Source organism: Anguilla rostrata, chromosome 16 (genome assembly GCF_018555375.3).
Source record: "Anguilla rostrata isolate EN2019 chromosome 16, ASM1855537v3, whole genome shotgun sequence".
Lineage (NCBI taxonomy): Eukaryota > Metazoa > Chordata > Actinopteri > Anguilliformes > Anguillidae > Anguilla > Anguilla rostrata.
Genome location: NC_057948.1, coordinates 3,385,684 through 3,407,124, shown reverse-complemented (window position 1 = coordinate 3,407,124; position 21,441 = coordinate 3,385,684). Strand labels below are relative to the sequence as shown.

At 40.6% G+C, this 21,441-nt stretch overlaps 4 protein-coding genes, 1 long non-coding RNA gene and 2 pseudogenes across 5 annotated transcripts in view; 5 read left to right on the top strand and 2 right to left on the bottom strand.

Moving 5' to 3' along the window:
• LOC135242452 (uncharacterized) overlaps positions 1 to 17,216 on the bottom strand; it is a 152,199-nt gene extending 134,983 nt beyond the window's left edge. The window contains exon 1 of the long non-coding RNA XR_010326345.1: positions 16,842 to 17,216. This is a non-coding gene — a long non-coding RNA (uncharacterized LOC135242452). The remainder of the gene's footprint in view (positions 1 to 16,841) is intronic.
• LOC135242400 (protein NLRC3-like) overlaps positions 1 to 21,441 on the bottom strand; it is a 1,894,071-nt gene that overhangs the window by 480,680 nt on the left and 1,391,950 nt on the right. The window lies entirely within an intron of this gene.
• On the top strand, positions 1,050 to 2,876 carry LOC135242442 (histone H2B-like; annotated as a pseudogene).
• Positions 7,934 to 8,712, top strand: LOC135242430 (histone H1-like). The gene has a single exon (XM_064313516.1). It carries the CDS (start codon positions 8,029 to 8,031, stop codon positions 8,659 to 8,661), a length of 633 nt encoding a protein of 210 aa, XP_064169586.1. The 5' UTR covers positions 7,934 to 8,028; the 3' UTR covers positions 8,662 to 8,712.
• On the top strand, positions 9,813 to 11,909 carry LOC135242597 (histone H2A-like; annotated as a pseudogene).
• LOC135242436 (histone H3) lies at positions 12,825 to 13,312 on the top strand. Its single transcript, XM_064313520.1, has one exon. It carries the CDS (start codon positions 12,854 to 12,856, stop codon positions 13,262 to 13,264), a length of 411 nt encoding a protein of 136 aa, XP_064169590.1. The 5' UTR covers positions 12,825 to 12,853; the 3' UTR covers positions 13,265 to 13,312.
• LOC135242441 (histone H4) lies at positions 20,968 to 21,340 on the top strand. Its single transcript, XM_064313524.1, has one exon. It carries the CDS (start codon positions 21,000 to 21,002, stop codon positions 21,309 to 21,311), a length of 312 nt encoding a protein of 103 aa, XP_064169594.1. The 5' UTR covers positions 20,968 to 20,999; the 3' UTR covers positions 21,312 to 21,340.

The window sequence follows — 21,441 nt, the reverse complement described above, 5'->3', positions numbered from 1 at the left end:
CAGACCTCTGTTGAGTACGACCTCAGCTGCATATTATTTGAATACAGTCCATCAAACGTGTAGTTACTTGCTAACAGCGTGTTATGAACACGCAGTTCTCCGGTCCCAACAAGTTTGTTAGTTTTGTACTGCCGGCATTTCTCTTGTAATTGAAAATCACTTTGTGTCACAGCATGATTCTCCCTTGGACCCAACAGCAACCACCAAAGGCTGCTACATATGTGGATGGATGGACTGTAATGTTGACTGAGCATTCCAGAAAATGACTAAAGAGCAGTTGAGCTTAGTCTTCACTGACTGTAATGTGATTTTTGTTTCAATTTGTCTTTTTTTCTTGATCATCCTAATCAGATGCCCAAACCACCTCAACTGGTCCCTCTCAATGTGGAGGAGCAGTGGTTCAACTGTGAGGTCCTCCCGGAAGACTGAGCTCCCCTTCCTATCAAGGGATTATATTTAATCAAACTTTTAAATGATAAAAATATATCAGGGGAGATGATAAAATGTGGTTGACAGTCAATAGCAGAATCCCCGTAAGAGGAGTGGTACAGTGGAGTTGTTTTATGAAGACAGTGACCTGCCCAATGCCAGAGTGTTCTGTGAGAGAAACTACAGGACATTGATTGCTATAGGTTAAAATAAGTGTGGGACAAGCTTAAAAAATTGGGCTAGACTTAATATGTGACAGAAAACAATCTTTACTGCAGGATTTGACACACATTTTAATAATAAAAACAAACAATACTGTTTGTGTATTTGGACCACTGTAATTCAATTGTGGAAAACCACATGTAAAATGACAATGGAAAGTGTTTTTGTAAAAAGTGATACTGCTTTTACAAAAATTGTAACTGCCTTGAGAAGGAAAAGAACTCCGGACCTTAAAAGAAAATGCACTGATTTGGAATGGGCTCAAATCATTCCAAATCAGTGCATTGTGTGATTTGCTCAAATCAGCTTTGTGTGATTTGTAATGGGATGTATGTTAGGTCATTTATTTTTGTATGTAGGTCCTTTTTTGATGTATTGTGAAATATTATATAATCAATAAAGTTTCTTCAAAACCAAAATCCGCGCCCAAGAAGGGGTTCCAAGAAAGCCGTCACTAAGGCCGCTGGGAAAAGAGGAAAGAAGCGTAGAAAGTCCAGGAAGGAGAGCTATGCTATCTACTTCAAGGTCTTGAAGCAAGTACATCCTGATACTAGCATTTCATCAAAGGCCATAGGCATCATGAACTCGTTTGTCAACGATACTTTTGAGCGTATTGTGGGGGGTCTTCCCGTTTGGCTCACTACAACAAGCGTTCTACCATCACTTCAAAGGAGATTCAGACCGCCGTGCGCCTGCTGCTGCCAGGAGAGCTGGCCAAGCACGCAGTGTCCGAGGGCACAAAGGCTGTCACGAAGTACACCAGCTCTAAGTAAACTAGTACCTCAGTACTGGACTCAAAGGCACTTTTAAGAGCCACCCACACTCTCGTGGGAGGCAAAAAATTTCAACGAAGTTTAGTGTGGAGCGGGGATAGCTTTTAATAATAGTGATGTGGTTTTTAAATGAATAACTACACTAAGAAGAAAAAAGACATTTGATCTAAAAAGAACACGTCCAGAATTAAAATGGACTGTAATTTTCATGTGATGGATTTGTAACTGGTCTAAATTGTTTATTACAATGCTTGTAAAATGACAATTGATTAATAAATTTCTTGAAAAACGCAAAGTTACATCCATGATGCAATGTAATGACTTTCCTCAGTTGAGATCTGGACGTGAGCATAGTTTTTGTTTTGATAATTGACTATTGCCCTAACCCAGATTGGTTTAAGATCAGTGCATCCGACGGAGCTTTGTGAGAAACCGGCTGCTGTGTAACATTCGCAGATCAGCGACTAAGTGCAACCTTAGGAACACACTGCATGTGAGTGAATTAAAGCAAATCTATAATATGAAAAGCATGTCAACCGTTACAATCTCAAAATAAATGCATAAGGACAGACTGCTATTGGGTGAGAATAGGCAGAGCGTTAAGCATTGTAACTGCAGTTTGTGCAAAGCATGGCTAAGGATTCTGCTGTCCTGACTTCCGTGGTGTCATGGTCCTGTTTTCCTGTCTGTGTTTCCCCTGTTGGGCCGCCAGATGGCGGCACTTCTGTTTTGTGTCCTGCTCCCCTCCTGTTAATTGTATGATTGTTTCATTGTCTCGTTATCCCATCATTGTTCCCACCTGTGTCTTATCCCCTCCTTCTGGTTTGATTGTTTTTTGAGTTCACCTGTGTCTTGTTACCCCTGTCTATTTAAGTTCTGTTCCCTTGACTCGGGTGCTGGTTCCTTGTGTTTGTTTCCGATGTTGCAAACCGTTTGTACCTGCTTGTATTTTGTGCCTGACTGTGTGTTTGTCTCCTGACTTTCATGTACCTGCCTTCTTGTGTTTGTTCCTGAAATCTGTTTGAAAACCGTATGTACCTGCCTGTGTTTGTTACCTGACGTACATGTACCTGCCTGCTTGTGTTTGTTCCCAACTTGCGTATGTTTTAGACCCTTTGTACCTGCCTGTGTTTGTGACCTGTTTGTGTTTGTTCCACTTACTTGTACTCTGTCCTGCCTGTGTTTTTGAGTTCCTGTTTCATTGGATATTGTTTGTGTTTGTTCCCGACATCTGTTTGTTTCACCATATCTACCTGCCTGTGTTTTGTTTGACCTTTCCTTGTGCTCTGCCTTCCCGTGTTCTGCCCTGTCTGTGTTCTGCCCTGCCCGTGTTTGTGAGTTCGACTTGTTTTCTGTTTTATTTCGATATTTTTTGAGTTTGTTTTGGCCTTCGTGCCCTTGTCTGTTCCCTGGTTGTTTGCCCTTTTTGTTAGTAAAATCTTTGTTAATTTTTCCTTTTGAGTTCGTGTTTTTTTTTTTTTTTTTTCCTCCCCTCTGCGTTTGGGTCCCCTCTACCCGTACAGTGACACGTGGGGAGTTAATTCCACAATTGCAGGACTTTTCAAATTTGAAAACCCCTTGTTATTTGTTTTAACTTCCAATAAATACTCATTTTGATTTGAAATTAGCTAAAATATGCAATGTTCATGTTTGTAACCTCAGAGGTTGTAGTAACGTGTATTCACTTAGAGATTCAACAAAACATGCAATTTGACCAGGGGTGCCAAAACATTTGCATACCACTGTGCATGTGAAATATGAATATATTTTTGCTGAGGAAACAGTTTTTAAAAAGTTTAAAACGTTCTTTCTTTTAGTAACCAGTCAAAGTTAAAAGCAAATGTTGATTGATTCCAGCCAAGGCAAATAAAACCTGAATTGTGTTTTAATGTCTTACAGCACAAAATGATGGAACTTGGATAAATGCTTTCACTAACTTGAAATAATTGGCTGGAAAGACATCCAACAGTTCTGATGCATGCTCAAACTTGAGCTTTTTATTCAAGTTTATGATTTCTGCAAGGAATGATTTTTAGTTATGTTTTATGTCTTGTCTTGTGCTATTGTCATTTTACATTTTATTTCTTCCATTTTTACCATTATATATATATATATATATTGGGATGGCAGGTATGCCATCCCGCCAAGTTACGCCTTGGCGGGGGCATGCCCCATACCTATACAGCACCGAGAGTTTGGCACTTTTCAGGGTTCCCCACAGAAATAACCACAACAGCCACAGACACTCAGCCCTTAAAAACATTAAATTCTGTACATTCTGACCCCATTTCAACAAACAGAATTCATAAACAACTTCACATGTCCACACAATAAAGCTCCAAACTAAGGGGATTTTGCGTTTTCTCCTTCTTCTTCTTCTTCTTCTTCTTCTTCTTCTTCTTCTTCTTCTCTTTCTTCTTCTTCTTCTTCTTCTTCTCATTCTTATTTTTCCTGCCGCCTATCCCACTAACAACATGTCTCCCCATTGGACATTTCACTGACACCAGCCAAATCTTCACCTACACGACCCAATCAAAAACGTGCATACACACGCAAAATACCCATACCTTTTTACTCTGAAACATTTCCAGTTTAAACAGCTAGTCCGCCTGTGGCCTAGTGGGCAAGGTTACAGTCTTGAGAACACGGAGTCGTAGGTTCAAGCCCAGCTAGGAACGTGTTTCTTTAATCTGCTTCGACCCTCACTAATTATTGTCTACTACTTATCAATTATTGCTTTTGCACCATATTTACCCGCCGTTCACCGTTGAGTTATTAACCGGCTACAATATTGCTAAGCCATATGCATTATGACTTACCGTCTGTACGTTCAGTTATTAACCAGCTACAATATTGCTAAGCCATATGGATTCAACGGGAGCTCTTCTGTGCTTACTGGCCTGTGTTCTTCTTTAAAACCACCGGCAGGTTTGCTAATGATATTTCACGCATTGCATAGCTATGGCATGGTGCTGCACTAACGAAGTCACAGACTGGTAAACCTCCGGTTGAAGGCTTGAATCCCGACTCGCCCTCAGGCAGATCATTTCCTCTTTTACACTAACATTTTCTTACGGTTATATTTGCTTTACCAAAACTCACTCACGGCCACCCATATGCATTTCATGACGGCAAATGTATTCCTTTTATTAAAAAGTTACACCAGTTCACCGCTGTGCCATTTCTACTAACTATATTTCTTCACTTGGCTACCGTACAAAACCTTCTTATCAGCAAACGCCACGTTTCTACATTCATGTTACCTCGCCCTGTTCTCTATCTAGCCACATAGAATACAAACAATTACTACGTATGTATGTTCTGCAACTCCGCAATCTAAACAGCTAGTCCACCTGTGGCCTAGTGGACAAGGTTACAGTCTTGGGAACACGGGGTCGTCTGTTCAAGCCCAGCTAGGAACACGTTTCTTTAACCTGCTTCGACCCTCACTAATTATTGTCTACTACTTATCAATTATTGCTTTTGCACCATATCTACCCGCCGTTCACCGTTCAGTTATTAACCGGCTACAATATTGCTAAGCCATATGCATTATGACTTACCGTCTGTACGTTTAGTTATTAACCAGCTACAATATTGCTAAACCATATGGATTCAACGGGAGCTCTTCTGTGCTTACTGGCCTGTGTTCTTCTTTAAAACCACCGGCAGGTTTGCTAATGATATTTCACTCATTGCATAGCTATGACATGGTGCTGCACTAACGAAGTCACAGACTGGTAAACCTCCGGTTGAAGGATTGAATCCCGACTCGCCCTCAGGCAGATCATTTCCTCTTTTACACTAACATTTTCTTACGCTTATATTTGCTTTACCAAAACTCACTCACGGCCACCCATATGCATTTCATGACGCAAATGTATTCCTTTTATTAAAAAGTTACACCAGTTCACCGCTGTGCCATTTCTACTAACTATATTTCTTCACTTGGCTACCGTACAAAACCTTCATATCAGCAAACGCCACGTTTCTACATTCATGTTACCTCGCCCTGTTCTCTATCTAGCCACATAGGCTACAAACAATTACTACGTATGTACGTTCTGCAACTCCGCTTTAAAACATTACATTTAAAATCATGATTCACTCATAAGTATAACTACTAGCACTGAACATGAGAAAAACACATTCGTGCAATAGATTGCACATGTTATTTAACCCTCCACTTAAACAACTAATGTTAAATACAGACTGTTATATACCGTTTGATAAGGAAAATAAGCTCGCTCATGGTCACTTCATTTACTTCGCACTATAGTCTGTGATCATGTCAACCTTCACCTACATGCCCATTCTGCTAAAAAACATATTGTTTCAACTACGCAATTTCATCATTTCGCCTAATTTATCTCACACTTGTTATTTTCTCATATGCAAAGCCTGCTGGGACATATGCGTCTGCTCCTATTCTCCACTATCAACTTTTCCGGTTCTACCTTAACAAAACAGCAAAGAGGATTCCTACCTGCAGATAAGCCTATCAAAATGCCTTATAAACCTTACAAACACTAAAAGTGCATCTTCACGAAATAACAGACAACGGAGCAGGACAGAAGGGTACACAAGTTGCGACCTAGGCAGCTCTAATTCTACGGGCTTGCTGATTCTTTTGTCAATCAAGGCTCGTTGGATGCCCGTCAAATCCGTGAGTAGCCTACATAGCTACACTGGCCATATTTCACCTTTTCTGATGCGTTTACAATTACGCCACCGCACTATTTGTCACAGCCACTGTTTTACATAGCAAACCGAAACTGCTAAACGTACACGCTCATCAGACTGTACAAATTCACACAATGATAGCCATAATCCACAACCGTTTCTTACAGGGTCACTTCGCATTTCTCACTCTCGTAATAAAACGCTTTGCAAAAAGAAATGATATCTCATAAAAAACACGTTTTCAACGTACAAAAATGCCAAGTTACTCAAAAGTATTGATATCAAAATGACGCCAAGTTACGGTACTACAAACAATATAGGCTATCTTGCCTCACCGAAATTTAATAGCATGTATTCCAAAGCAATGCTACCCAATATTTCCTCAATTCTTTCAAGTCACTTGGCCCTGTGTTTTGTAATCTTACCATATTACAATGTCATGCAAACGTTGTGTCAGATCAAAGTGTCAAATATTTCGTATTGCCTCATGGAACACATTGAAATTCATGTAGAAAACTGCTGGTCAGTCACTACAGAAAGCATATTTCTCCAGAAAACATATGTTTATACTTGCTTCTGAACTGAATTTGACTAAATGTACAAGTGATTGTATATTTGCAACGTACAATAAATACATATTGTACATACATACATAGAGAACTTATTTATTCCCATGGGGACATTTCCCTCGCAGCATGTTACATTCACATTTACGAACAGACATTTATACCAAGAAACATACAATCATTCACGCAACAGAAAGGCTGACCACCAAAATACATACATACCAATACAAATTGGACATATAGATGCCTATTCAATCAATCATGACTGTGAGAAAGCCATCCACACATATGTTTGGCCTGTCCATGTACTGCACGCTTATATACACACAGGGCCAAGTGACTTGAAAGAATTGAGGAAATATTGGGTAGCATTGCTTTGGAATACATGCTATTAAATTTCGGTGAGGCAAGATAGCCTATATTGTTTGTAGTACCGTAACTTGGCGTCATTTTGATATCAATACTTTTGAGTAACTTGGCATTTTTGTACGTTGAAAACGTGTTTTTTATGAGATATATATATACGTTGTTTGCCAAAGGCATTAAATTTCTTCAAATAATGTTATGGATGCAAGGGCAGGTTCCACACAATGGCCAAAAAGCTAAGCATCCAAGGGGCCTATTTAGTTAGCCTACTGCATGGGCATGTCCGAAACAAGGCCAGAGATTGTACGTGAAATAGTGGAACTATTCACTCAACAGTATATAAATGATGATTGAGAAAATACTTTGATCTTGATAACAGGTTAAAGAATGTTTTCTGAACAACAATTTTTCGTTCAATGTTCAACGTTGAAATGTCACAGTGATGACATTTCAGCAAAGATGTGCGCTGTGCTTTACTACCAAAAATATAACTCCTGCTTAAAAGTCTAACTTGGGTATTTCATGAATCTTTAAATCTTTCCTGTTTTCACGCGGGGTTCCTGTAAATAATCAGCCAACAATTTTAAAGTGTGTGACATGTTTGATAGTTTTAAAAGGCAAATAATGTGGGAGAAGCACCTTTAACGGGTACGTGTCCGTGACAAGTGAGTATGTTTTGTATAAACTGGCGAAAATACGGCAATATTATTGAGGACACATAAGTTAATTTGTGGGTGCAAGGACTGATTTTGAAAATTCCATGCGATTTATGTTCACAAAACGACTGCGCGCTGTGTTATTTTGTCAATATTGGCGAAAAGAAAACACAATGAAGCGAATTTGCAGGAGCCGAGAGACGCGGTGCCGGGATGGCTGAGTCTATACGGTCCTCATGTGACATTTAAGTCCAGCCCCCTGACGTATGAGCTGCTAAAACGAAACATTTTCTTTGACTGTTCGTTTGAGAGAAAGAAATCTTCGGCAAAGAAATGGCAGAAGTTGCTCCAGCTCCAGCCGCAGCCGCCCCGGCTAAGGCTCCCAAGAAGAAAGCAGCAAGCAAGCCTAGGAAAGCGGGGCCCAGCGTTGGGGACTTGATCGTGAAGGCAGTTTCTGATTCTAAGGAGAGACACGGAGTTTCACTGGCTGCCTTGAAGAAGGCTCTGGTTGCCGGTGGTTACGACGTAGAGAAGAACAATTCTCGTGTAAAGATTGCAGTCAGGAGCCTGGTGACCAAGGGTACCTTGCTTCAGACTAAAGGAACCGGTGCCTCTGGTTCGTTTAAGCTGAACAAAAATCAGCCTGCTGTGAAGAAGCCCGCCAAGAAAGCAGCTCCTAAAGCTAAGAAGCCAGCGGCGGCCAAAAAGGCAGTAGCGAAGAAGCCTGTAGCCAAAAAGTCGCCCAAGAAGAAGCCCGCTACAGTGAAGGCTAAGAAGAGCCCAAAGAAGGCCAAGAAGCCGACAGCAGCGGCTAAGAAGCCGAAGCCGGCCAAAAGTCCGAAGAAAACCAAGAAGCCGGCTGCAAAGAAGGCGATTAAGAGTCCTAAGAAAGCAAAAGCGACCAAGCCGAAAGTTGCCAAGCCCAAGAGCGTCAAAGCAAAGAAAGCGGCTCCTAAGAAGAAGTGAGCGCGTACACTGTACTGTTCACTAGCATCAAAGGCTCTTTTAAGAGCCACCCAGAGCTTCTCCGAAGAGCAAGTACTTTCCATTTTAGCGCAATATTGTTTATTTGTAATATGTACATTGGTGTGTGTGTGTGTGGCTAAATCACAGGATTGTAAAATTTGACCTTGAATTAACACTCACTGGCCACTTCAATAGGTGCCACTCCTGTCACCTAATGGGGCCGCTGAGTGTGTGTATATAAGAAAACAAGCTGGTCTACTACTAGTTTAACTCAATGGTCCGTAATAAATTATATTCATTATAGATGAATGAATAATATGCGGGCTAAAGTTACTTGATACTGAGCTGAATTTCATATCATTCTCGATGATTCGGAGTTGTTTCAGGCAGAGCACTTCGGTGTGTTTCCACAAACTCCATTCCAAACGAGGGAAACATTTGAAATTACTGAACTTTAAGTTGAAACTTCTCATACTATTGGGCCAACGTCGACTCTGTTCAGTAGTTTAGTTAATTATTTCTCTGTTAAATGCCCACAGTCGTAAATATCATATCGCTGGTTTAAATGAGCCCGAAACATGACAGGCTATAACAACTTTATACTTTAAAATAAAATCACTTAACACATACTTGTAGCAAGGCGTTCGACGAGTGCTAGACTATACACTGGTTTCGATGCTTGCTGACAATTACTGGAGTACGTTTGTTCCATAGTGTTTCACTTTATTTTGCCTACCGTACCACCTGCTCTTTTGCACGACTCAGGGAGTTACACCTATGTTGTTTACTGTTAATATGTTGTTTTTGGCACTACTACCTCTTTACGTTCCTATTTGCACTGTACTTGTGAGATCACAAACCCACTTTTCGTTGTACTTGTACCTGTGCAATGAACAATGACAATGACGTTTAATTCAATTGAATTGTGCCCATGATTAAAAATGGCGATACTCAGTGTGCGGGTTTAGCTTGTGCGCCTTTTTTCTCTCATGACGGGTTTCAATCAGGTCGTCTTAACTTCGGCGTATGAACCATAGTTCGGTTGGAAGACGTGGGACTCATAACACTATTGGAAAGACGAACAATCGCCGGACAAAAATATTATAATACCGCCAAACAACCTTTCCCTGGTAAAAATTGTTAGAAGCACAATGGATGACAGAAACCCCACTATCCACCATGCTCCAGATATCAGAGCCTGTGAAAACTCAACAGCCCTTAAAAAAAATGTAATCTGGGGGCCCCAAATAAGAACCGTATTCTGTCCTTGTTCCCCCACACCACCTCAGCCAAGAAAGCTCAGCAATATAATATCATGTAATATCATATTTCTCCCACAGTCCAAAGATATACAGGCTAGGTTAATTGATGAGTCTAAATTGCTCCTATATTTGAATATGTGAGTGAATGGTGTGTGTACCCTGTGATAGAATATTATAGAAAAATATAAAATATAAAATATTTTTTTAAAAACATATAGTGTGTTTTGAGTTTCTCAGAAATGGAACTCCACAGTTCAGTCACTGATTCTTTGGCCCCATGCATACGGGCTGTCAACAGCTCCAGATATGCTATATCAAGATAAGCTAAGATCCAAGCTCGAAAAGAAAGAGTATGGGTAGCCACCAGTTTTTTTGCTGCTGTCAGCCCAGCTAGAAAGGCTCGTTTTTGGGACAGTGTCAGGTACAAGCTGGATAAATCATTTAACAAAAATATAAAAGGCGAATAGGGTACTGTATTCTCAAAAAGCATAGAGAGCTTGGCTGCAGTCATTCGCCAGAATCCAGCCACCGTAGGGCACTCCCAAAACACATGTGTAAATAAGTCCCTGTCGCCTTAATAGGACACAAAGTGCAAGTTGAGTGGTCACTTTCATTATACAAAGCTTTCTGGGAGTGAGGTACACTCTATGAGTAAAATTATAGTGTATTTGTTGATGATCAGGGTTTCTGGAGGCTATTACAATGTTAGACCAGACTTTGTGCCAATCAAATGTTGGGTCCATATCTGGGCAGTCAGCTCTCCATAGAGTGTCTAATTCCAGGGGCCTGTGAGCATGCTGAGAGATAAACAGATAAAGTCTAGAAACTAGGCCACTTGTGCCTCTGGTGCAATGTACAATTTTATGAAGTGGATGTGATGGAAGAGGACTTTGCCATGGCAAATGTTTCATGACTCATGAAGTGAGGTAAAATAGTAATTTGTGAAGGAGGGCTTTATAAATAAACAGACACAAATAGTGATATCTCGTTACAAAGAAAAAGGGCCACACAACTTTAAAAAATAAAGTATAATAATAATAATAATAATAATAATAATAACAAATAAATAAATTTAAAAAAAACAGGACACAGTGATAAGTACAGTAACTATCCCCAGTAATAAATCTAAGCAAAGAATGATAAACGACATCTAGGGGTCGCAGAGTGGTACAAGCAGCATACCAATAAATTAAATCCCCATAATCACGGACAGAAAAAAGGTAGATTCACAGTATTTTAACTCCCATTACAATTAACATCTCACGTAGTTATCACCATAACGGATGCAAGTTCCTATTCTCCGTTTTTAAGCTCTGCGCCTCTGAGACTGATTCAACTCAGTTGTTCTGCACAGTGGACGCCATGTAAAAAAATGTCCTCCTATCTGATTGGACAAAATCCCATCAACGCTGCAGCCAATGAGTGAATAGATTGTTGCTATAAGAAAGACCCGCATCTGCAATTCTAGTTATTCTTCAGTTTGCTTAGGAGTGGAAAAATGAGCGGTAGGGAAGACCGGTGGAAAAGCGAGAGCGAAAGCTAAAACTCGTTCATCCAGAGCTGGACTCCAGTTTCCGGTAGGTCGAGTTCACCGATTGCTTCGTAAAGTAAACTATGCAGAGCGTGTTGGTGCCGGTGCTCCAGTTTCTTGCTGCAGTGCTCGAGTATCTGACTGCTGAGATCCTGGAATTGGCTGGTAACGCTGCCAGAGACAACAAGAAAACTCGCATCATTCCCAGACATCTGCAGTTGGCAGTGCGTAACGACGAAGAGTTGAACAAGCTCCTCGGAGGTGTCACTATCGCTCAGGGTGGAGTGCTGCCCAACATCCAAGCTGTGTTACTCCCGAAAAAGACCGAGAAAGCAGTGAAAGCCAAGTAAACACGGCATTACTCTCTCAATCATTCACCCAAAGGCTCTTTTAAGAGCCACCCACACCTGTATAAGGCGCAAAACTACCATTTTGAACCAAATAAATTAAACTATGGTTGGTCAGAAGTGCTTTAATAAATTTTATTGGACATAACCCGTTAGAATCACACACAATGATAACCCATTCTAGTGTGTCACGCCTCAAATTGTGAATGGTGGCGATGACTTGCTTACTGTAAGCGACACTGGACAAAATAATTCAGGGCGGTAAAACTAAACGTTATACATATTTGGATTTTTTTTTAAAGACTTTAGTACAGCAACGCTGCCATTTGAGCCAATAAAACTTCACGACAGTTCGCTGAGTGCCATGCAGTGCCATAGTTTGAGCATGCTTGTCTACTCGCCACAATATGTTCGTTGCAGTTCCAAGCACAATGTTTCCTAGATTTTCGCGAGATGTCATTTAAGTAAATGACATTTTGTGTCCCACACATTGTCTGAAATAACTTTATTATCCACAATTATGCAGAGTGGGTTACAAGTTATTTTACAATATAAAACGAGGAGAGGTGCTGCTCAAGTGAACTAATTCAGCTGGCTCCTTATTTATGAAAGTGTGGATGCTAAACTTAACCCTTTGCTAGATAATTAATTTATAACTTTGCTTTCAGTGAACATCGTTTTTATGTTGTACATATAAAGCCTTGTATAGAATAAACGTATATGATTAACCCACTATATGTGACGTGACAAATTTTAAAAAGTGAAAGTTTTTTCATTAAATAAATCCGTCTGATGTTAGTCTCGCTTTTGCAATGTTACAGTACGAGGGGTGTGGTAGACTAAAATTCTAAGCGGTAAGAGAAAAGTCTAAATTTTTGGCGGCAGAGGAAGCTGAAGACGTGATCCAATAAGATCTGGGGCCGAAGGCAGGACCAGAGCCAATGAGAATTCGTAATAGCCTATCCAATCAGCTTCTCTCTGGTATGCTTTATATACGCATCGTGGCACCATAAACGCGTGTATTTAGTAAAGAAGTATTTGAATAAGACGCAATGGCGCGAACCAAGCAGACCGCGCGTAAGTCTACCGGTGGCAAAGCCCCCAGGAAGCAGCTCGCCACTAAAGCAGCGCGGAAGAGCGCGCCTGCGACTGGCGGAGTGAAGAAGCCTCACCGTTACAGGCCTGGCACTGTAGCTCTGCGAGAAATCCGCCGCTATCAGAAGTCTACTGAGCTGTTGATCCGCAAGTTGCCTTTCCAGCGCCTTGTGAGGGAGATTGCTCAGGATTTCAAGACCGATCTGCGCTTCCAAAGCTCAGCTGTAATGGCTTTACAGGAGGCTAGTGAGGCTTATCTGGTTGGTCTGTTCGAGGACACCAATTTGTGTGCCATTCATGCCAAGAGAGTGACCATCATGCCGAAGGATATCCAGCTGGCTCGCCGCATCCGTGGAGAGCGCGCTTAAATGGTTTGCATGCCCATAATCCAAACAAAGGCTCTTTTAAGAGCCACTTCATTGCTTGTCAGAGCAGCACATTTCTCCGTGTTCTGTGTGCGCATGTGATTTCTAAGTTTACAGATGCCTTGTGATATTTAATGCTTACTGTTCATTCATGGAATCCCATAGAGTCCTAAATTTGTGAATATTTCAATGGGGTAAGTTTTGTATCATTTTATTTTCTATGTTTTTTGTGTATTGCATTCAGGCACGTTACATTTCGAAAAAGCAAATCACTAGTGAGAAATAGGTCCTGGTGATTTCCCTCCCCCTCCCCCTCATTTCAGTGAGCAGCCAAGTGAATCAAGTTCCGCAACATTTTCTGTTCCACTTCAACAAATGAGTCGACCCTGACTGCTGCACTGGTACATCAATCAACTTAAATCGAGTTCATTGGTGAAACAAACTAACAAGCACTGCTGCCAATTTAGACCCGTACACTTGCGAACCTGTTGTACTGCAACTTCAGATACTGTCTCCAGCATTGCTGTTTTTGATGTGATCGTTCTGTCGCGTGCTTTAACTTCGTGTATTAATCTAATGGCTAAAAAGCATTTTGCTATCTCATCGTTCTGAAGTCCAGAATCAGAAAGCAAACCAATCGAAATATCAACCGGTTTGACACCATGGAATAAATCTTAGTCAGGGGTAAATGTTCAAGCTCATACAAAGCTAGCTAATTAAAGCTGCACCACTGTCTTTAGCTGTCTAGTTAATTTGCTTGGCTGTCAGCAGCTAGCAGGGGTGAAGTGCAATATTTAAGTTACTGAACTTAATACTTCGATAAATATTCTATTATGCCAGGAAAAATCTCAACGGATATAGTCAAAGGCTGTCATCCATTTCCCATTTAATTGAAAATAATATCTAGAAAGTCATTTTAGGCCATAAATGGTCCACAAGGTCAACGAACCAAGAGAATTAATGTAGATCTGAATAAATTGTATTTTATAACTCTTTTTTTACATAGACACCTTCAAAAAGATCTTACAGAAAAACAGGAAAATTTGGCAAACAGTGTGAACCCAGAAATCAAGCAATTCAGGTAAATAAATAAATAAATAAAACTTCCACTTCTACTGCCACTGTATTTGCACTTCTGTTACTTTTTTGTAATTCCGATTCTTGGAAAACAAAGTTCCTAGAGGTACCTTTTTAGATTATGCCTGTACTCAAAAGGGATCATGAATAGCAACCATTTTATTTTGGGTGTCATTTTCGGGCTTGTGTTGAAAAATATGGGGCGATACAGAAGGAGTTAACTGTTGCATATGTAGTGGTATAAGTGTAACATGGAAATGCCCCAGGGTGTTATGCTATGGCAGCATATCTAAAAGATTTGAAGGAAAGGGGTGTACACAACGATGAGAGAGAATACACAATCACTCTCATCGATGTGTAGACCCCCTTTCTTCAAATTATCCAGTCACAATGGTAGCTAGATAAAATACTGGATTTTTATTTTTAGTCTTTTCTGCAAGTGGCAAGCTGGCCAATGCATGTTTACGTCAGATTAGTTTTAGACAGCATTCACTCTAGGAATTGTTGCAGGGGTTTAACTGCCGAACATTTGACCAAATGTGTAGACCCGGCGAACAGACTACAATTCCTGCTCTTCTGTTAAAGCAAGAATTTTTAGTCCATTAAATTCAAATATAAAACGTAAAATAGCGTGTCATGTGAAGTAACACCTACAAAGGCAACTTTTTGGAAACAATAGAGGGACATTTAATAACACCAGTGACACAAGTAACACCTTTGGTTGCCATTTTACAATAAAATGATTTTGTTACAAATAAGTAGCAAAACAGCTATGACCACAAGCATTCACAATGCAACTAAGTTGTTCATGTCACTGATAATACCAGTAAAACCAGACTAGGCAGCAACACCAGTGAAATTATTGTTAAAATGGAGGGTTTTCTAAAAAGCTCAATGTAATTACATGTTTCTAAAATACTGACAGATTGCCAGCAGCAGAGAAAACAACATCTCAGACAAAAATAGAAAATTATGATGTTTTATTTAGAAAAAGTATTTTTTCTTTCTGTCTTTCTTAATTAAAAGCTTGTAGGAGCAAGCAGGTACAATTAACAACCAACAAAACAATAGGCCAATTCACCTGTGGCACCTCTTCGATCCCCAGGTTACTAAGAGGGAAAGCTAACGGCAATTTCAGCTTATGCTCAGAGCGCAGCTCAGTCACAATCTGTATGTGGAAAATACAAACATCAGGCCTGTGTGCTGTAATAGGGACCATTGGTATTGTGCAACATACACAAACGTTAGGCCTGTGGGCTGTAATAGGGACAATTGGTATTGTGCAACACACGCAAAAGTTAGGCCTGTGGGCTGTAGTAGGGACCATTGGTATTGTGCAACATATGCAAACGTGAGGACTGTGGGCTGTGTAAGAGATCTCATAAAAAACACGTTTTCAACGTACAAAAATGCCAAGTTACTAAAAAGTATTGATATCAAAATGACGCCAAGTTACGATACTACAAACAATATAGGCTATCTTGCCTCACCGAAATGACATAAGATGTATCTCAAAGCAATGCTACCCAATATTTCCTCAGTTCTTTCAAGTCACTTGGCCCTGTGTATAAGCATGCACTACATGAACAGGCCAAATATATGTGTGGATGGCTCTCTCACAGTCAAGATTGATTGAATAGGTGTGTGTATGTCCAATTTGTATTGGTATGTAGGCCTATGTATTTCGCTGCCCAGGCTTTCTGTTGCGTGAATGATAGTATGTTTCTTGGTACAAGTGTGTTCGTGAATGTGAATGTAAGATGCTGCCAGGGAAATGTCCCCATGCGGATAAAGAAGTTCTCTATGTATGTATGTACAATATGTGTTTTACATGCAGTATTTATTGTACGTAGCAAATATACAATAACTTGCACATGTACTCAAATTCAGTTCAGAAGCAAGTATAAACATGTTTTCTGGAGAAATGTGCTTCCTGTCGTTGCTCAGCAGCAGTTCTGTACATTAATGAATTTATACATTAATTTCAATGTACAATGTTCAATGTGTTCCATGAGGCAATTCGAAATATTTGTCTCTTTGATCTGACAGAAAGTTTGCATGATATTGTGAAATGGTAAGATTAGAAAACACAGGGCCAAGTGACTTGAAAGAACTGAGGAAATATTGGGTAGCATTGCTTTGAGATACATCTTATGTCATTTCGGTGAGGCAAGATAGCCTATATTGTTTGTAGTATCGTAACTTGGCGTCATTTTGATATCAATACTTTTTAGTAACTTGGCATTTTTGTACGTTGAAAACGTGTTTTTATGAGATATCAGTTCTTTTTGCAAAGCGTTTTATTATGAGAGTGAGAAATGCGACCCTGCAAGAAACGGTTGTGGATTATGGCTATCGTTGTGTGAATCTGTACAGTCTGATGAGCGTGTACCGTTCAGCAGTTTCGGTTTGCTATATATGTAAAACAGTGTCTGTGAGAAAGGATGCAATGGCGTAAGCGTAAACGCATCAGAAACGCAGATGGAATATGGTATGTACTCACGGATTTGACGTCCATCCAACGAGCCTTGACTGACAAAATAATCAACACGCCCGTAGAATTATAACTCCCTAGGTCGCAACTTGTGTAGCCTTCTGTCCTGCTCCGTTGTCTGTTATTTCGTGGAGATGCACTATTAGTGTTTGTAAGGTTTATCCTTCTGTCCTGCTCCATTGTCTGTTATTTCGTGGAGATGCACTTTTAGTGTTTGTAAGGTTTATAAGGCATTTTGATAGGCTAATCTGCAGGTAGGAATCCTCTTCGCCGTTTTGCTAAACTAGAACCGGAAAACATGATAGTGGAGAATAGGAGCAGACGCATATGTCCCAGCAGGCTTTGCATATGAGAGAATAACAACAGTGTGAGAGAAATTAAAATGAAATTACGAAATTTCGTAGTTGAAACAATATGTTTTTAGCAGAATGGGCATGTAGGTGAAGGTTGACATGATCACGGAGTATAGTGCGAAGTAAATGGAGTGACCATGAGCGAGCTTATATTCCTTATCAAATGGTATATATAACAGTCGGTATTGAACATTGGTTGTTGAAGTGGAGGGTCAAATAACATTGCACACATTATTTACCTGTAATGTAATCTATTGCACGAATGTGTTTTTCTCATGTTCAGTGCTAGTAGTTATACTTATGAGTGAATCATGATTTTAAATGTAATGTTTTAATGCGGAGTTGCAGAACGTACATACGTAGTAATTGTGTGTAGCCTATGTGGCTAGATAGAGAACAGGGCGAGATAACATGGATGTAGAAACGTGGCGTTTGCTGATATTAAGGTTTTGTACAGTAGCCAAGTGAAGAAATATAGTTAGTAGAAATGGCACAGTGGTGTACCGGTGTAACTTTTAAATAAAAGGAATACATTTGCGTCATGAAATGCATATGGGTGGCCGTGAGTGAGTGAGGTTTACCAGTCTGTGACTTCGTTAGCTAATGCCATAGCTATGCAATGCGTGAAATATCATTAGCGAACCTGCCGGTAGTTTTAAAGAAGAACACAAGCCAGTAAGCACAGAAGAGCTTCAGTTGAATCCATATGGTTTAGCAATATTGTAGCCGGTCAATAACTGAACGTACAGACGGTAAGTCATAATGCATATATCTTAGCAATATTGTAGCCGGTTAATAACTGAACGGTGAACGGCGGGTAGATATGGTGCAAAAGCAATAATTAAGAAGTAGTAGACAATTATTAGTGAGGGTCGAAGCAAGTTAAAGAAACGGGTTCCAAGCTGGGCTTGAACATACGACCCAGTGTTCCCAAGCCTGTAACCTTACCCACTAGGCCACAGACGGATTAGCTGTTCAACCTGCGGAGTTGCGGAATGTACATAAGTAGTAATTGTTTGTAGCGTATGTGGGTAGATAGAGAACAGGGCGAGGTAACAGGAATGTAGAAACGTGGCGTTTGCTGATATTAAGGTTTTGTACGGTAGCCAAGTGAAGAAATATAGTTAGTAGAAATGGCACAGTGGTGAACTGGTGTAACCTTTAAATAAAAGTAATACATTTGCGTCATGAAATGCATATGGGTGGCCGTGAGTGAGTGAGGTTTACCAGTGTGTGACTTCGTTAGCTAATGCCATAGCTATGCAATGCGTGAAATATCATTAGCAAACCTGCCGGTGGTTTTAAAGAACACAGGCCAGTAAGCACAGAAGAGCTCCCGTTGAATCCATGTGGCTTAGCAATATTGTAGCCGGTCAATAACCCAACGTACAGACGGTAAGTCATAATGCATATATCTTAGCAATATTGTAGCCGGTTAATAACTGAACGGTCAACGGCGGGTAGAAATGGTGCAAAAGCAATAATTAAGAAGTAGTAGACAATTATTAGTGAGGATCGAAGCAGGTTAAAGAAACGTGTTTCAAGCTGGGCTTGAACATACGACCCAGTGTTATCAAGCCTGTAACCTTACCCACTAGGCCACGGATGGATTAGCTGTTCAAATTGCGGAGTTGCAGAATGTACACAAGTAGTAATTGTTTGTAGCGTATGTGGCTAGATAGAGAACAGAGCGAGGTAACATGAATGTAGAAATAGAAGCGTGGCGTTTGCTTATATGAAAGTTTTGTACGGTAGCCAAGTGAAGAAATATAGTTAATAGAAATGGCACAGTGGTGAACTGGTGTAACTTTTTAATGAAAGGAATACATTTGCCGTGACTTCGTTAGCTAATGCCATAGCTATGCAATGCGTGAAATATCATTAGCAAACCTGCCGGTGGTTTTAAAGAACACAGGCCAGTAAGCACAGAAGAGCTCCCGTTGAATCCATGTGGCTTAGCAATATTGTAGCCGGTTAATAACTGAACGGTGAACGGCGGGTAAATATGGTGCAAAAGCAATAATTGATAAGTAGGCTAGTAGACAATTATTAGTGAGGGTTGAAGCAGGTGAAAGAAATGTGTTCTAAGCTGGGCTTGAACCTCCAACCCCATGTTCCCAAGACTGTAACCTTACCCACTAGGCCACAGGTGGACTAGCTGTCTAAACGGGAAATGTTTCAGAATACAAATGTATGGGTATTTTGCGTGTGTATGCGCGTTTTTGATTGGGTCGTGTAGGGCAGATTTGGCTGGTGTTAGTGAAATGTCCAATGGGGAGACATGTTGTTAGTGGGATAGGCGGCAGGAAAAATAAGAATGAGAAGAAGAAGAAGAAGAAGAAGAAGAAGAAGAAGGAGAAAACGCAAAATCCCCTTAGTTTGGGGCTTTATTGTGTGGACATGTTAAGTTGTTTATGAATTCTGTCTGTTGAAATGGGGTCAGAATGTACAGAATTTAATGTTTTTAAGGGCTGAGTGTCTGTGGCTGTTGTGGTTATTTCTGTGGGGAACCCTGAAAAGTGCCAAACTCTCGGTGCTGTATAGGTATGGGGGCATGCCCCCGCCAAGGCGTAACTTGGCGGGATGGCATACCTGCCATCCCAATACCAAGGGTGACTGGACTGCAGCAGAGCATGACCATAAGGAAAAGTGCTATGACGCTTACATGGGAGGACGCAATTAAACAATAATTACAAAATGACCAAAACAGTGACAAAACCGCTGCACGGTTGTAGACAGCGGGAACACTGTTTTTGTTAAGACTGAAAACAGGCACAAAACCACAGAGGCGCCATCAGTGTGAACCAGCACGGTGAGAACAAAGACCTGTGTGTCTGTGGCGTGTCTATAAATGACACCTATACCTGTACCTGTTCCACCCAAATCTATGGTCCCTCTGGGAACGCTAATGGTGAATAAGGTTCCTACCTGGTCACATTATTAATTGCACAGTCGATAAAACAAAACCTGCATATCATAGGTAAACATTATAGTGGCGTCTGTGAGGAATGTCAACAGTAGTATGTAGAACATGTGTTAGGCTATTGAGTAAATATGAATTGAGAATTTACGAACAGCTGGATTAAAGGATCTGACGCTGGAAGGAATACTGGCGTATACAAGTAGCGGATGAGTTCATGTAACCTACTTGTTTTACTCCTTGAATTAATGTGTTATCGTACTTACATAAGATCGTTCCTGACAGTCGAAAAACAGTCATTAGTTCATGACAGTAAAAAAAAAGGAGATTGCGTGAATGCACTATGAAGGATGGCAATCGCAATTAAACTTAACAGAAGACATAGCAGATATTCATTCTGCCAACACGTCAGATTTTAACACGTCAAAAATGAATATTGTATCACGTCAAAATGTATCGCATCAAAATCTGTCGTGTTGACACGTTCATTATATTCGTCTAAAGACGTGCAGTATTTTCCTATTTACACCTGTTAACAAATTGGGATGGCAGGTATACCATCCAGCCAAGTTACGCCTTGGCGGGGCATGCCCCATACCGATACAGCACCAAGAGTTTGTCAAAAATAACCCCCACGAAACGTATTTTAAAAGATGTTTTGGCAGTGTTGGCGTTCCACTATGCTCGAAGATGGTTTTTTTTTTTCTCATGCGACTTATTCTTTCAGCAGCAGGGCCGCATATACTCGGAGGGATGGGAGAGCTGAAGGCGGGCTTTAGCAAGAGCCGCCTTTTCGTTCATACGTGGTTTCAATCAGGTCGTCTTTGTGCACATATATTTGTCTTGTTTCGAAAGCTAAAAACTGCGTACTTATTTTCTATTGAAAACAAAAAAATGTCAGGTCGAGGAAAAGGTGGAAAAGGACTTGGTAAGGGAGGTGCTAAGCGTCATCGCAAAGTTCTCCGTGATAACATCCAAGGGATAACTAAGCCAGCCATCCGTCGTTTGGCTCGCCGTGGAGGAGTCAAGCGTATATCTGGCCTTATTTACGAAGAGACTCGCGGAGTGCTGAAGGTGTTTCTGGAGAACGTTATCCGCGATGCCGTCACCTACACCGAGCATGCCAAGAGAAAGACCGTCACCGCTATGGATGTAGTTTATGCTCTGAAGCGTCAGGGTCGCACTCTGTACGGCTTTGGTGGATAAATCTTCCTCTTCATTTCTTTGCTGAATTACCCAAAGCTCTTTTTAGAGCTACCCACATTCCTATCGAAGCAGAATTTCCTAGTTCTTTAGCGTCCATTTGGTTCATGATAACGCATTTTGGGGGTTTAAA

Excerpts from the sequence above, each read along its gene's own strand:
- LOC135242430 (XM_064313516.1), top strand. The coding sequence starts at position 8,029 with ATGGCAGAAGTTGCTCCAGCTCCAGCCGCAGCCGCCCCGGCTAAGGCT.
- LOC135242441 (XM_064313524.1), top strand. The coding sequence starts at position 21,000 with ATGTCAGGTCGAGGAAAAGGTGGAAAAGGACTTGGTAAGGGAGGTGCT.
- LOC135242436 (XM_064313520.1), top strand. The coding sequence starts at position 12,854 with ATGGCGCGAACCAAGCAGACCGCGCGTAAGTCTACCGGTGGCAAAGCC.